Source organism: Onychomys torridus, chromosome 20, assembly GCF_903995425.1.
Source record: "Onychomys torridus chromosome 20, mOncTor1.1, whole genome shotgun sequence".
NCBI lineage: Eukaryota > Metazoa > Chordata > Mammalia > Rodentia > Cricetidae > Onychomys > Onychomys torridus.
In genome coordinates, this window is record NC_050462.1 from 11,060,208 (window position 1) to 11,076,862 (window position 16,655).

Genomic DNA, 16,655 nt, shown 5'->3' on the forward strand with positions numbered 1-16,655 from the left:
GATGAAAGAGGGAAGGAGTACAGGCGAGGGAGGGAGGGAAGAGGGCAAGAGAGTTTGAATTTGAAGTGAAAAGATAGCAACCGGTCAAGGGGAAAGATGTATGTAATTTTAGTCTGTGTGTGGGTGCCATTTAAATCAAGAAGAGAACCAAGAGTCATTGGGTAGTTATTAATCCAAATCAGCATGCTAGGACATTTACACACTATATCACAATACTTGGGGTCAGTATTTTAGAAAAGAGGGGTGTGAGGCTCAAATAGTTACATAATTTGCCAAGGATAGTCAGACAAATCAGTAGCATTTCTGGGACTATCACATTCTGAAGTCCTCTTTTGGAAGAAGGAGACTGAGTTGAAAACCATCTCGGAAATCAAATCAGTAGGTAGTGTCATCCTCCTGAATTAGGACGACTGTTTCCTATGCTTCTACTTGGGCAAAGGAGTGATGTCACCTCACTAGCTGAGAAATGTGGGTAGGAGCTTTGTTCTGAGCTGAAGGATATAAATTGGTTGTTTCACTTACGTCGATGATAGCGATAAGATACAAGATGGTCTAAAACATTTATTTTAAATATGCGTTTTATAATTCATGAAGATTTCAGTCCTTGAAAAATAACTCTAGAAATAAGACAAGAGCACTGCAGGCATGGGAAATTATATAAGCAAAGTATTAACAGTGCCTTGTACAATTCATGTTGTGGGAGTGGTTAGCAACTCTGTACTGTTGACATGTACATGTGTTCAGTCACATCACTGGAGTATATAGCAGGATAGCAAGAGACCGGGTTAATTTCAGCTGGCTTTGAGTGCTGGGATAGGACATTTAGACTTTTCTCTAAAGGGAATCACTATAGATTCTGGTCCAAGGGTAGACTTACGAGCCTGGCTAAGGTAGTACTGAGTATAAGCTGAACCAAAGGTGGGAGGCCAAGAGGAAGAATTTTGCACTCGTTTGAATAAGTGGTAACGAGAACCTGAGCCGGGTAGTAGCACCAGAAGCAAGATTAAAGGAACAGATGGGACAACTTCTTTGGAAGAAGCTGCTGTGCAGCTCAGTAACCACTCTGCATATCATTAACTATGTGACAAGTTCGGTTTGCAACCTTACTTGGCTCTAAAGGTTTCCTCTTGTCAGGTATACAGAATCTCCAGAATTTGCTGGTCATCTATTCACAAATTTTTTTAAAATTTAGAATTACAATTACCTTGGGGTGGGGGGAGATTCTAACTAATTTGTCCTTTGCTGTTTCCAGAGTCTCCACTAGAAATAAGTGCTGAGTATTTATTGAATAAGCGAACATATGGATGCTGCCCTACACAGGCATATACCCATTTCCAGAGTATCTGCACCTTTGCATTCTGCTCACCCATCTGTCACCTCATCAAAATTCCTGTCACTCTTGCCTCTTCGGGGTGGGCCTTGCTTTATAGAAAGAACCAGATCACTAAGCAGTCTATATTCAGTGTGATTTTAGTGTAGCGTGTTTCCCAGTCTCTGCCTTCAATGAAGTTCAGTTGACTCTCCTTGCTAGTTCTTAGTGTGATTTAGATCTGTCCAATAATGTTCTCATGGTGTAAAACATAAAAATTTAGTTCTACCCATTTCAGACTCCCAGTTTTATTTGTATCACACACACACACACACACACACACTCTTCAGTTTTCTTCCAAGAGACTGATCCCCCCCCCTCATTTATAAATCTCAGTTGTTTGGTATCGGGACAAAACAAAAGGTAATGGAGAAGATCCTTGGTCCATTGGATTTGCTTTGCAATCATCTGGAGGGCACTCCTGATTCCTCAGCTACCAGTGACCATGGAGTAACCTAAGAGTGACAGGTGGTCAAGGATTGACCTTTTCCAGGAATTGGAATTGTGTGTGAGTGCTTGGGGGCAACCTGTGAAAAACCTATTACACAGTTCTCTGGGAAAGAACAAAGGACTCTTAAGCCTGTCTGCAGTAGTCACTGCGGGCTCGGTCAGCTTCCTGGGTGGACTGCTAACAGGATGTCTGCCAGGTTGTTAATTTCAACTCCAATGTTCCTCTGTCTTCCTTTTTGCCCTTTTTCCACTTGTTCCATAAGAGACATCTCCTGTGTCTGGGGTAAGCGTTTCGGTTGGCTCACCCACTTGTTAACAAGCCCGGAAGAGTTTGTAATCTACCGAGTAGGAAAGTGTCAATATGTCTGAGCCTCCACTTTGGGTCCCAGTCTCCGGTTTTATACACAGCTCTCAGTTAGTTGTGCATGCCACTGAACTTCATTTTGCAAACTCCGACTCACCATTTATTGTCACCACATAACAAATACTGAGTGAGTGCCACATGAATAGGCATTTGGTGAACAGCTAAAAGGGAGTCAATCAATAGGAAAAAAATACAACCATCTAGCACAGCTGAGACGCTGGTGCCAATCTGGAGTTGCATTGTAACTTTGAAATGGTGGGTATTGAAACCTGGACCTATAGTTAGATTCAGGAGTGGAACAGCAGGAAGGAGGGAAGGGGGGAAGGTCACTTAAAATGAAAAGGTAAGGAAGTTCCCAACCGAGTACTCTGCTTGAGGACAGAAAGCTCATGATGCTGGGATTAAAATCGGAATCCTGGGTGTCTACACTAGTCTTTGCTTCTGCCCACAAACCAGACTCATATAGATTTCCATTAATATTTAATCTCCTTAAATCTGATGGAGGAGGAAATCCCATTCTGCATCATGCCTACTTAGTTCCTCCCAGCAGGCTCTTTGCTGAATGCTGATGAGGGGCAGCTCTCCTGAGGAACTCCAGTACCAAACCCCGCTGCACTGGCATCAGGGCCACCAGAGTTTCAGAAGTGAGTCACGTCCAATACAAGAACCCTGAATTCAGCTCAGATTTCAAATAAAGAATAAAGGACTTAGGAGGATCCCTACAAATTTTTCAACCCAGAAGTTCTTCCTGCTGAAATTATTTCACATTCCAATTTAAACTCAGAAACATTATGTTACTGTCACACTTCTTTGTTCCCCTGAAGTATTAAAAAAAAAAAATCTGTATATAGCTGACAAAAAATAGAAGCCTGTCTGCCAGCAAGTTCCCTATTCATGTCTAACATACTGTAGAGCTGAGGCAGAACACATGGTCTTAAAACACTCAAGGCCTCTTTTTTAACTGGCTTGCCACAGCAGTGTGTCTCTCCAGTGTGTGTGCACTACCTACAATACATGTCTTGCATAAGCATGAATGCCATTGGAATGTTTGAGTCATGCAGTATTTTCACACACTTTGATGTTGCGCATATGAGAATTACCATCTCTATTTTGAAAAGGCAGTCCCTCTCGCCTTCCCCCATCGAACACTGGCAACTCAACTGACATCCCTTGCAATCCCCTTCCAACAGAATACCAAGAAAGTCTCTAACAGAAGTTTGACATACTTCATCATCTCAAACACAGAGTTAATTTAGCAGCTAAATTGGAAATTTCTGGGTGTATTTTTGAAAACTAATTCAGCGTGAAAATTACTAATGATTTTAAATGGTTCATAAAGCGTTTTTTTCTTTTTCCTTACTTCTCTATCCAGAAATATCTGATGCTTTATAACAGATTAATTTGCAAGTGGCAAGATGCTTCCTGTTGTCAGAACAGAAGGAAACTGGTTAAATCATTTCTAATGTATTGTTCTTAATTACAGATGAGACCCATTGGTCATGATGGCTACCATCCCACCTCTGTAGCTGAGTGGCTGGATTCCATTGAGCTGGGTGACTACACCAAAGCCTTTCTCATTAATGGCTATACGTCGATGGACCTGCTGAAGAAACTCTGGGAGGGTGAACTTATCAATGTAAGTCGCTCTCGTTCTGATACCTTTACTGTTCGACTCTTGGTGTGAAGGGAATTGGATTGCAGATGGAGAATTCGGAGAATTCTTTTTCTTTCTTTGTGACTGTTTGGACATCTAATAAGGATTTACAAATCAGCGTGTGTGTGTGTGTGTGTGTGTGTGTGTGTGTGTGTGTGTGTGTGTATGTGTGTATTAGCTCTGAGGTCATTGTCTTTTGACGTTTTGAGATGGTGAGCTGAGATATAAAGAGAAGGCCCTCGGGGCTTTTTGCATTATCTAACCAAACCTTCCAAGAAGTTCTGGATTTTCCATTTTAGGAAATCTTGTCAGTTTAGGATATGGATGGGATGGCAAAATAAGCTCGCAGCCTGATCTTTGCCCCTGTTCACTATTAAAAGCCAGAATTATCGCTTTTTCGTCTCTTAATCCCATTCTTTTTAGCACTCTCTCATGTTTCCTATCTTCGTTCCTTAATTAGAATTCAAACCCCATGCTTGAAGGGACGGCTTTTGCTCTTGCTAAACAGGTTGCTGTAATCATCAAAATGTTAGCTCCTGGAGTTGGCGTCCAATCGTATGTTGTCTCTGTTTTATTCATACACTTGGCATAAATTTGCTATAAACGCTGGCCAACATATGTTGCCATGTATTCAAGCCCATAGAGACCAACTCAGTCTTTGTGACTCTGAGCCTCCCTCACTGCCTTCTTCTTACTCTCTTTTTTTTTCCTAAATACTAATTAGTGGAGGAATAAAATAAAAAGGCAACATAAAATGATTGCGTGCATTTGTGCTATGTCTGGGCATTGTAAATGTTTATTTTAAAAAATACAGTGATAAATCACTCTTTTAGAGGGTTGTTTAGCTTTATAGCCTAATGATTGGGGGAGGGGAGGCATTTACAACGTGAAATAAAACCAACAATTGCTAGTGCTTCTTCTTAGTTCTCTTTCTTCTACATTTTATGTTACTTTCTGTCCCAGAGTTCAGTTTCTACGTATTACATGCCATTAATTATTTTAATGAGCATTATTACTCTTAGCTAATTATCTTTTGCTTTTTTAATATATCTTTAAAAATAATACCTTTTCTAGAACATTTTTCACAAGTTGTTCTTGAGTCTAAAAATCACATGAGGGTAAGCAGAGTTGCGCAGCGGAAGCATTCTAGGCCCATAGAAATCGCATGAAGTTAATAGAATCGTGGCTCTCACTTGCCATTAGTAATTCCTAACTTTTTGCTTTTTATCCCCTCACAAAAAAAGCTATCATTGCCAGAAGAAAGCCGTCACCCGAAGCCCTAGTGAGCCTTGTTCTTAGTCTGTGTAGTAAGGAACAAACCGAAGCTGCCTCAGGTTTGGGTTGCGACGGGCAAAGACTTCAGTTCTCTATGAGACTTGATGGTCATCTCGTAGCTCTTTTTAGGCGCGTGTGAACAAGGCCACTTTCCATAGATCAGCCAAAGCAGTTCCCAAGTTGAAATGTATCCTGCTTAACAGTATAGCTTGAAAACAAGTCCTATGCAGTACCCCCAGAATACAGTTGTCCTCTACTGAAGAGTTGACATGAAGTAGCATGTGAGTTGTTTACCTGATTGGCATCAGTGGTACTTCCCAGTGAACAGGATGGCTCCTGGGAAGACTCGGTTGTAACCCTCATGTTGGGTGACAGGAAGGTCACTAATGCTGGAAGGCCCCTAGGTTTGCTGCCGGTACTAAAGAGTAATCATAACCACCTTTGAATTCAAACAGATATGTAGATAGATAGATAGATAGATAGATAGATAGATAGATAGATAGATAGACTGATAGAGATAGATAGATAGATGATAGATAGATACATAGATAGATAGATAGATATAGATGATAGATAGATATAGATAGATGATAGATAGATAGACAGATATAGATAGATAGATAGATGGATGATAGATAGATAGATAGATAGATAGATAGATAGATAGATAGATAGATAGATATAGATGGATGATGGATGGATGGATGGGTGGGTGGGTGGATGGATGGATGGATGGATGGATGGATGGATGGATGGATGGCTAGATAGATAGACAGACAGACATAGATATCTATGCTTTTGTGCCTGTGCTGTCTCCTAAGTTTCCCTTCTACCTGCACTTGCTAAATTACGGTCTGACTTAGAGATCCAGGGAGAAGTTCAAATTGTAAGTATTGCCTCAAAGTTTGAAAGCATACTTGCTGTGTTCAAAGTCCTCTGGCCTGAATGCCTACCATCAATGCAGTATATTTCCCTTAAAGTAAACTCATTGGATCTAAATTTTTTGTAGCATCGATATGGGAAGTTCACACTCTACAAGGGAAGACTTTGCAAGTCATTTAACTCAACAGACATGCTTACTGGTGGGGGTGGGGGAAGCCAACTGAGTCTTTAGATATAGAATTAGAAAACAAATCTTCATAGTTCCTAGAGGTGGGCATTTCATTTGAGGAGCTTGGGATTGTTGGGGGTTTTTAATGTGAGAAGGGCAACATGTGCCTTTTGGCTTACAGAGCTTTTGAGTACTCTCAAATTCAAAACTCTTCTATCAAAAAAGAGAAGACAAAGTAAGACCTTTGTTTATCTGAACTAATAAAGAGAGATATGGGGTGGTCCCTTATGTAGTATATGGCTCAACTAATGCAGTATTGAGTACCCATAAGTTGTCATTTCCTGGCTGATACAGGGAACTACCATAATCAGGAATTAAAGTGGAGGCCTTTAGGGAACTCCTACCAGGGATCCATGTAGAGTGACTGATTCTCATCCATGATCACTATAGAGACTGGATCCCATCAGAGGTCACTATAGCTAGTTGATGGTCTCCATCCAGGATCACTGAAGTGAGTAGCTGATTTAAAGGGGGCCACACAGTTCTGATGGCTTTTTCTCCTTGTCAAGTGAAGACAGAAAGGCAAACTCCGACTGTCAGAGGTGCAGAGGTCAACTGGTGGAGGCAAGAAAGAACAAGCCGACTGGCTGTAGGTATGACAATAACATAATCATCATTATGTCGTTGGTAGTGATGAAACACCCAATATATTTGTGCTGTTATTAAGTATAATAAGCTTGTGCAACCTATTTCTAGGAAGGTATGAAACTGTCCAGATTTTTTGACTTGAATAATACAAATGTGAATTTGAAGCTATAATCTTTGGAAAGCCCCTGAAGACCTTTTCTTTGTAGTGTATATTGATGTATTTGAATAAACAAGTAAGGGGTTTGGACCCAGAGCTACCCAAAATGTTAGGAGGAAACAAAAGAATAGAAATCTCACCATTAACACAGTTAATTAACAGTTAAGGCAGGAAGCAGGTTTTGTAAACCTGGGCCAACAATTGACCCTTTTAGCTCTGAGTCTGGGCTTCACATTCAGACTCTGGTGTTGACTGATGTGCTCCGGTCTTGGCCACTAACATCACATTCCTACCTTTCTATTGACATTTTAGTGTTAAAATGTGAACATGTTAGGAGAGACCGCGGGCCAATTGTTCCCTCTGTGGATGTTCTCTTCATAACCACTGCTTTGAGTTACTGTCCCTCCAAAGGCTTGTTAAGGGAATTAATGACTAGTTAGCAGTTCAGAGGTCCATTATTTATTTTCCTCTCAGAGCTTTCTCAGCCTCAGCATATGGTACTAGCCAGTTTGACAAACGTTTCTAACTGTTACCAACAACTCAGCAGCTCTGCATGGGAGAAATTTTAGATAGAAGGGAATATATTTACTCCATGAAATGTGTATAGATTAATTATGAAATTAAAAATAATAAGCTAAGGGCCAGATAAATAACTTGATATTTGCTTTCTAGACAATAAAAAGATATTAAAATTGTAAAGAACAATGTTAATTTCTTTTATCTCTGTGTGTCTACTAAAGGGACTTGGGTACACCCAAATAACTCTGAACACTGTTCAATTCATTAACTCATGAATCTCATTGTGGAACCTGCAATTAATTTCTTCCCATTGACTTTACCATTATTTACTAAGGAAATCATTCTAGCCCAGGCTTTGTGTACCCTGCAATACTAATAATGACAAAGGTTCTTATTGAAAAAAATCAGATTTCAATGCATTCTTAAATCTCTGCTCATAATACAGGATTGTCTCTAAAAAATCTAATACAGTGTTTGGTTTTAATACCTCTGGGTAGGAGTTAATAACATAGCTAAGACACAAGACCTGTATGCATCCTGTGAAAGCTGTGTCTCATCTCCAGTGGATAGCACTTGGAATTACTTTTGCAGCAGTAAATTAATTAGTTTGTCATTTGCTTCTTGCCTAACTACTTGTGAAACTGTGCTTACATTCAAGTAGGGTTGTCAGGATAGTATGCCAGGTTTCCTCAATGTCAATGATTTACTTTCTACCTTTCTGGGGAAATTCCACAATAATCTAACCCCATGATGGTGTAGCAGGAAAGTTTTCTAAAGGAAACTTGCTAATTTTGCACCCATTCTTTGAGATTATAATTTGATCACTTTAAATGCTGTAGGTATGAAGCCTCTTATTTGAAATTATTAAAAATGTAAACTGCTGAACATGAAACCAAGCACAGGATGTTTCAGGGAGTTACTGCTTGTATAAAAAAACTGTATGAGTCCCTTACCCAGGGAGCCAGCCCTGCTCTCCATCCCATTGTGTGGATCCTCGTTTCTATCTGGCATCAATTTCCTTGTATCTAGAAAACTTAGCCGGCGGTGGCAGCACACGCCTTTAATCCCAGTACTCGGGAGGCAGAGCCAGGCAGATCTCTGTGAGTTCGAGGCCAGCCTGGCCTACAGAGCGAGATCCAGGAAAGGTGCAAAGCTACACAGAGAAACCCTGTCTCGAAAAACCAAAAAAAAAAAAAAAAGACTTCCTGTGGCACGTTAAATGATGCGAGGCTGCTAGTGATAAGTTCTGCCAAGTCATGTGCCTCTGGAACAAGCTTTATTTTGCCTTCCTTTCTGAAAGATACTTTCCTAAGGTAACAACATTAAAGATGCCGACTCATTGGACTCCTTCTGCATTATTTCTATTTGGTTATGATTTACGTACTGAGGTAGTTTTATTCACATTTCTTGTGTTTTAAATTTTTTGAGCTTCTTAAATATGAGGCTTGTGGTTTTAACGACCCTCAGAAATTTTTTTGGTCATTGTTTCTTGAAATAGTTTTCAGGCTTTTTTCCCCCTAACTCTTTGACTCATTTAGATAGTTTTTACTTCTGTGTCTTTGAGTTCACTTATCTTTTTTTTCTTATAATTAACTGCTCTTATTATCCATTCTATTCTCATTGCTAAGACTCTGGGGTTCAGACTAAAGTCCTTCCCTATTTCTTTATCTCTGTTTAACATAATCAATCTTTCTTCTGAACTTGTTGAACATGTGGGGTACAATTATAATAACTCCTTTAATGTCCTTATGATTCCAGCATCCTCCCCAGCTGGGGCTTTGTCAGGGTTTGTTGACTTTCTCCTTGTTGTTCTTAGAACGCAGGTCATGTTTCTTTGTGCACAGACAGGATGCATTTCACCCTGTCATGGGATGGATAATTCTGTCTCCCCATCCATTGGTTTCAGTGACATTCTGGAACAGAAGGAACTTCCTTGGTCTTGTGTGTAAGGTTTATTGGGCAACACTGGGATACTGTTTGGTCCATCGATAGGACTTCCCACTATTGGGCGGAGGAGCTGAGTGCTTGTACCATGTCTTTGAAATCCCAGAGTTTTCCATGGAATAGTATGGAAACTGTCACCAGCTTGAATTGGGCTCTAAGAGAAATGTCCACCAGTCTTTCCAGGTGCTTCGTTGTCTGGCCTTAGTAGGTTCTTTATAAGCATGTACTGTTCAGTACTCTTTCCCTTCTACCCAGCAAACTAACCATGCTGGGCTCCTCTCCACCCTGCAAACTAGCCATGCTGGCCTCTTCTCTACCCAGCAAACTAGCCATGCTGGCCTCTTCTCTACCCAGCAAACTAGCCATGCTGGCCCCTTCTCTATCCAGCAAGCTCTAACTATGCCGGCCTCCGTGGACCCTTCTCATCTCAGCAGACATCCCAGCTCTTTCTGAGGCCCTCCTTCCTACAAATTGAGGACACTTCTCGCCTGTATTTTCTTCCTTACTCCTCACTGTCCTTTTTGTCTTGTGTCTAACAGCATGAAAACCAACACTTCCTGCAGATTCACCTGGATTGTTGGTTGTTACAGGCAGGAAAGGCAGGTGATCCCTGTGCCTATGCCTTGAGCAAAAATCAGATTCCACATTTCCTTCATACCCTCTAGGGCACGGCCCCACATCCAGACAGCTGCATCACCGTCTCAGATGGAGCACCCGGGCATCAGGTGCTTGAAAGCCTCCCGAGTGATTTTCATGTGCAGCCTCTGTAATCAGTGGGGACCGTGCAAAGGATTTAACCAGGGGAATGGTATGATAGGTGACAGGAAGCAGGGACATGAAGCTGACACACACAGGAGGGAAAAGTGGAGTGTGAGAAGGAGCTGAGTCAGCCACTCTGTTACACAGCTATTTCCAGCCATGACGATCTCAGGCACAGAGGCAAAAATAATAAATAAATAATAGTAAAAAAAAAAAAAAATGCCATTGCCTCCAGCACCTAGGGCATGCCTAAAGTAGGAGTCTATAAATAGAGTCAGTTTTCATAATTACAATCGTGCCGTATCAAAAGGAGGGTAAATTATAGTCCGTATTCCCCAGAAGCCTTTGAGGGTGGCTAATGCTGTTTTGGTTTGACCCCCTCCAAGGGTGAGCCTCTGTTAAACGGAAATTTTACTTACTGTTTGTAAAGGGTCAGACACACCGTGAAGTCAGGTTTCAAATGTGCCCTCTTCTCTTTCATCTTTATTTTGGAATCAGGTCACTTTGCTTTGAAGCCGGTATCCTCCACTCAGTATGTGGCCTTAAGTTACTTCCCCTCCCTGGGACCGAGTATAAATAGAGGACAATAATATCTGGCCTGCTGGTTCCTAGGCTTCCTGGGAGACTGGAATGGCGGTGCTCCATTATCTGTCCGATTTTCTTCTCTTTGGTTTTGGTTCCCTTTTGCCTTTTCTTCCTCACTCCCCCACCCACCCACCCTTACCCCAGATCACTTTCCCACAGTTAGGCTGGGAACTGGGCCCTTGGGGCACACCTTCACAACTAATTGGGTTTATTTCTTTCACCCTCAACTCACTCTGGGGAGGCACGGGGAGCCCCATTTAGTGTGTAAACCCCAGTCTTCAGGAATTAGGACTCAGTGTCTGTCCTTCCTCATCCTCAACTCCGTCCCTGGACATCTCCCACGGAACCCCATTTTATCTGATGTTGATGCTTAGGTACAAAATTGCTGTGCCTTTACCCTTGACTGTGTATGTGCTGACCCTTGACCCTCAGCGTTGACCTAGAGCCACCTCTGCTCTTGAAACAGGGAGCAGAACAGGACAGTGACTCAGAGGCTAGGGATGCATTCAGCCACAAGTCATCATGAACCTAATAAATATAAACCTGTCTAGAATTTGTTCCAATTTTTAAGCTTAATGAGCCATGATGGTGGAAACCTCTGCAGCTCATGGGCACTGTACTTTTTTAATCACATAATATAAACCACAGTCATGAAGCCAGTGAAGCTTTCTCCTCTGTTTTTCTCATATTTCTAATACGGCAGGTAAATTTTTGTTTCTGAAAAAGTCTTCTTTTCAAGATGTTTAGGGCAGAACTTATTACTAAAGAAATTCAGCTGTGTCACTGGTAAACTGTGACAAACTGCTTTTCTCCCTGGAGACTTGAGAGCGGAATACCTAACAAGTTACTCTAGAGTACAGAAAATAAAGGAAGGTGTCCTCCAGACATGCAAATACACATGCATGTGGATAGCCACTGGTGCGTGTTGATCCGTGGAGAAATGCTTTCATTCTGAGGGACAATCTGATTTTATACTGAAAGGACAAGGAACGGCAGAAATGTCTTCCACAGGAAAAACTATTCAAAGTTTTGAAACCTAATACTCATGCTCCCATGCCAGAGACTGATAGGAAGTAATGAGCCAGAGAGAGCAGAGAAGGTTTAATACTGCTGTCGATGTGGAGATACAAGGTTTGCATTAGCCATTATGGACATAAGCAGATACCATGAATGGGAAGTAAGGAGGTCAGAGATTCTGTCTCTAGCTTGGAATTCATATCTGTTTTAAAGATGTGTAAGGATTGCTAAGAGTTTAATTTAAGCTATTTTGTTTTTTTTTTTTTAAGTATTATGTTAAACTGCATAGTGTGGTCTCAAATGCTTTTTGATCTCAGGCAAAGAACTGTTCTCGGGAACCTCAGAAAAGTATGCAGGCTTACTGTACAGACTTTATGTCTGGCACTCTACCACCACCTGGTGGTAGCATACCTAAAGTACAGGGCAGGTTACTAAATGACAATCCAAATTCAGAAACCACAGAACCGGAATTATTCTGTGCTGGTTTTAGACCAATCCCTGTTTCTAACTTCTTGTCATTCATTAGGGTTTTATTTTTGTAGACATGCGAACACCAAAGTCAAATACCACGTGACTAGAATTGTTTTTAACAAAATGGAAAAAAACCCTGTACCATGCATTTCACCAATTAGATTAATCCAAGTGACAGTGCCCCTTTAGATAGGCATAGGTTGCCCACCAGCACACTCTCAACCTGTTAATAGATGTCTTACAATGTGAATAAGACTTGGGAGGGAGTTGTTTTCAATCTGTTGCATAGTAGTGATAGAAAAATGTGAATATGTTACAGCCCTTATCCTCAAGAGAGCTTCTGGACAAGCCATAAGAGAACTAAGAACAAGCAAGCATAAAAGTGGTGTCTGATGCTCCAGCAGGAGCACAGGGTCTCTACCGCCTGGGTAGAGGTGGGGCAGAGCAGGTGGGGCAGGGCATTTGGAGGGGAAATGGTGAGCCACCATGGTTAAATCACAGGTTTAGATCCCAGCTCCTTCACAAAAACCAGAATTCCTCCTTGGGCGAGTCACTTAATCTTGAAGCCCCCATGTCTAAGCCGCAGAAATCTGGATAATAACCTTATTTATATTCCCAAAAAATTGTTGACAGTTTTAAAGAAAATGCAAGGGTTGGTTGGTTGGTTTAAAGGAGGTTAAACAAAGGTACTGTTCCAGGTTCCTAAGATTCATAGACGTGTATGGATTATCAATGCCACAGCAGCAGCATGCACAAGTTGCGCAAAGATATATGAGCCCGTGGGTCAGCAGTTGCACCACACCGGGCTGGAAATTTCTCCTCATTTCCTCTGACCCACGCACACTTGCAGCTGGCTGTGGTCTACTGGAGCAGAAGAGTCAGGGGGTTGGGGATGATCTCAGCTGACGTGACTAGGGCATCTGTGCTCTGTCCTCCCCATGCTGCCTCAGGCATGTCCTTACAAAGGAAGAGAAACAAAAATGGGTGTGCACTGGGTTGTTTTTAAGGTGCATTCTTCTTTTGTATTGTGTATATGTATAATTATACATGTATGGGTGTATCTGCGTGGGCATGTGTGCACATGAGTACAGGTGCCGATGAAGGCCAGAGGCATCAGACATGGGTACATCCAACTTAAGTCTTCTGCAATAGCAGTATGAACCCTTAATCATGGAGCCATTTCTCCAACCCTGGGTATGCTCTGTACTCAGCCTCTACTCATAGCTTATCTGCTAACTGGCCAAAGGAAACTATTTCACAAACCCAGCTCATCAACTTGGGAGGGAAGGACCTGGTCTGTCTCCCCATAGGAGAAGCTGCAAATTCACATAGCAAATGGGTAGGTATAGGGAAGGAGGGAGAATCTGGGCCAATCAGTCCACCACAACAGTTTTGATCAGCAAAAATGAGGGGTGTTTAGGAATTAAGGGATAGTCATATCACTGTTTGTAAGCCCTGACTCAGGATTTGTGAAATCAAAGTCATCTCTGAAAACATGAGATATACTGAGTAAAGGATCTGAGCAGAACTGTATCAGGGTCACAAATGGGTGGGAAATTGGGGATCAAGAATGTCAACCAATGTGAACAATGTGAACCGATGTTCAGTAACTGAAGAACAATGACCTAGACGATAAACATGCTCCAGTATTGAGTGGAGATGCCAGATCTGTGCAATGCTGAGAATTTGTTTGTTGAGTCCATTGACCATTGATTGGACTGATTGATTTTAAAATATTAAATTCAAATGCCTCATCTCAATGGAAAATCACTTCTGTGTTCTACTCAACTGTGAGTTGGGGACTTTGCTCACAGTGAAGATGCAGCCAAGGTGTTCTCAGTGGAACTGGGTTCAGTAGGTAATTGAATCTTCTAGGTACATTCCAGCGAACATCGCAATATGGACAATAAGAGTCTTGACACCTCTTCCCTTACTAAAGAACTTGTCCTCTAGAAGTAATCCCCAGACTCCACCCACTGCTCCACCTGCAACGTTGTGTTCTGGAATACCACCACTTAGGGTAAGTTTCCAATGATCACCTTCACCTTTGAGTAGAATGCTGCCAAGAGTAAATATGTGGCTTTCCTCCTAAAATCTATATTCTTAGTCTATGTGTAACCCCCCTCTCCAAAAGCATCCTGGAATTAGTGGGGAAGCCAGCTTTGGGAGTCAAGCTGCTAGAATTTGAATCCTGTCGTTGCCTTGGTTTGGTTCAGTTTTTGAGCGTTGAAGGTAATTGGGTAATCATTATTGCTAACCATTAGCAGCTCCATCAGGGTCACAATGTGTGTGTTTTCCATTCTTTTCTTTGCCCCCAGTTCCCAGAATAGTGCCTAGCACACTGAAAGTGCCAACAAGTATTTTCTAACTGACCTAGGGATGCTTGTGTCTGGAATTCAATTCCAAGTGCTGCTCAGCCAGCAATATATTTCAGGTCCCCTTGTCCCTGGAAGACATGCTGTTGTGCTTCTCGCAAATGGAGAGGGCTGGTTAATTCATGAGAATAAAAGCCAAGGGTCATTTCTGATGGCATATATCCATGAGTATCTTGTGCCATGAAAGGAGATGCACCGCCCCAGACTGGTCTAACACAGACACAATAGCAGGGTCAACACCCATGAGCCTTACAGAGAAACTGTCGGGCAGTACTAATTGGGGTGACTGCCATGCATAGATAGCTTCATCCTCAGGTGGTTACTAGATGACACACGTTGCTGAAGGTGAATTCATGTGGGATTTATGAGGTGCACTGATAGAAATGACCACATGAATGTATGCATGCATGTCTGCGTGTGTGTGTGTGTGTGTGTGTGTGTGTGTGTGTGTGTGTGTGTGCGCGCGCGCGCGCGCGCAAGGGGAGACAGAGCAAGATGTCAAAACTGAAATATATACTTACTTAATTGAACTAAATAAAGAGAAAAGGCCATATCTTGACCTACAAATGCCTAAGGCCTTGGAAGTCTGAAAAGTCAGGTAAATAGAAAAACTCAAAGCACATAAGCAGAACCCAGGTAGTATCCTTTTTCCCACAGTCCCCCCAATAAATATGCAAACAGATCATCCTTAGATATATGTCTCCTCTGGACTGCCCCCATCTTCGGAGAGCAGCAATGCCATGCACTAGCGACAGCGTGCATGCATCTGAGTGAACTAGGTCTTCTGTTCTCACCAGGCACTACTGCAGGGGGCCAGTCAACTAACATCTCACCTCACCGTGGAGTGCGGGGTTGGGTGCTGTGAAGGTAGAACATGGCAGGAAGGATTCAGGACAAATCTGGAAATACAGAGAGACACCAGAGGGACACAGTCTGGGGTGGGCCGCAGGGAAGCAGAACGCAAAACAGGCTAGACTCCGAGTTAGGTGTGCCAAAACCAAGTTCTGGTTCCATATGTTCTCTAGGGCGAGACACTTGAGCATTGTAGCAGCCTGTCTGTCTATTTGTGTTTGTCTGCTTCTGCCAGACATCAGAGTGCTTAAGGACCTGACCCGGGAAGGCTAAGCTGTATGTCCACCCCTGAGTCCTTTTCCTATATAGTCCCTGAGCGACCTGCTGCCAAGGAAGTGTGGAAAAGGAAAACACCGAAGGAGCTGTCAGAAGCAAGGTCATCAAAGACAAACTACCCATTTGGCAGCAGAGGGTGCAGGAGTAGTAGCCACTTACACGACTCATGAACCCATGCCACCTCTGGGTACTCCTCTCGCCAGGGTGCCTGGGATGTTGGGTAAAATTCTTAACATTGAAAGGCAGACCAGACATATGCATATTTGTGAGGGCCTTTAAGGACTCAGGAAGCCTGTCTGGGGATGTGAAATATACAGTAGCAGACAGGAATGGTAGTGTTTCATGTAACACCTGCTTTCTCAGGCACTATTCTGGCCCCTAGAAACACCAGTGGGTACGAGCCAAACCAACACAGCTGAGCTAGGTGGTGCACACCTGCACCCCAGCTGCTTCGTAGCTGGAGACAGAAGGATCACAAGTTCAAAGTCAGTCTGGCCAACAGAGTGAGATACTGTCCCAACATAAACTGTACAAATGGGGACTAGTGAGATGGCTAAGTGGGCAAAGGCACACACTGCCAAGCCTGCGGTGACCTGAGTCACATGATGGAAGGAAGTTGTCTTCTGATCTCTTTGTACCATTTCAGGCACCCTGAGTGTACACACACACACACACACACACACAGAGAGAGAGAGAGAGAGAGAGAGAGAGAGAGAGAGAGAGAGCTGTTTAAAGTAAAAAGAGAGGCTCAGCATATAACTCCTTGATCGAGTGCTTGCCTAGCATGTGGGATGCCCTGGGTTCAATCCCCAGTAATAGGGGAAAAAATTACATTGGATCAATGTTCTAGAGAGACAGACAGTTAGCAGATTGCAAATAACATAGCATC

General features: G+C 42.5%; 1 protein-coding gene across 19 annotated transcripts in view; it reads left to right on the forward strand.

Moving 5' to 3' along the window:
- Positions 1-16,655, forward strand: part of Anks1b (ankyrin repeat and sterile alpha motif domain containing 1B) — a 1,022,809-nt gene that overhangs the window by 723,817 nt on the left and 282,337 nt on the right. For all 19 annotated transcript variants that reach the window (XM_036169508.1, XM_036169510.1, XM_036169509.1 and 16 more), the window contains one exon: positions 3,667-3,819. In XM_036169508.1, the coding sequence (XP_036025401.1) occupies positions 3,667-3,819 (153 nt within the window). The remainder of the gene's footprint in view (positions 1-3,666; positions 3,820-16,655) is intronic.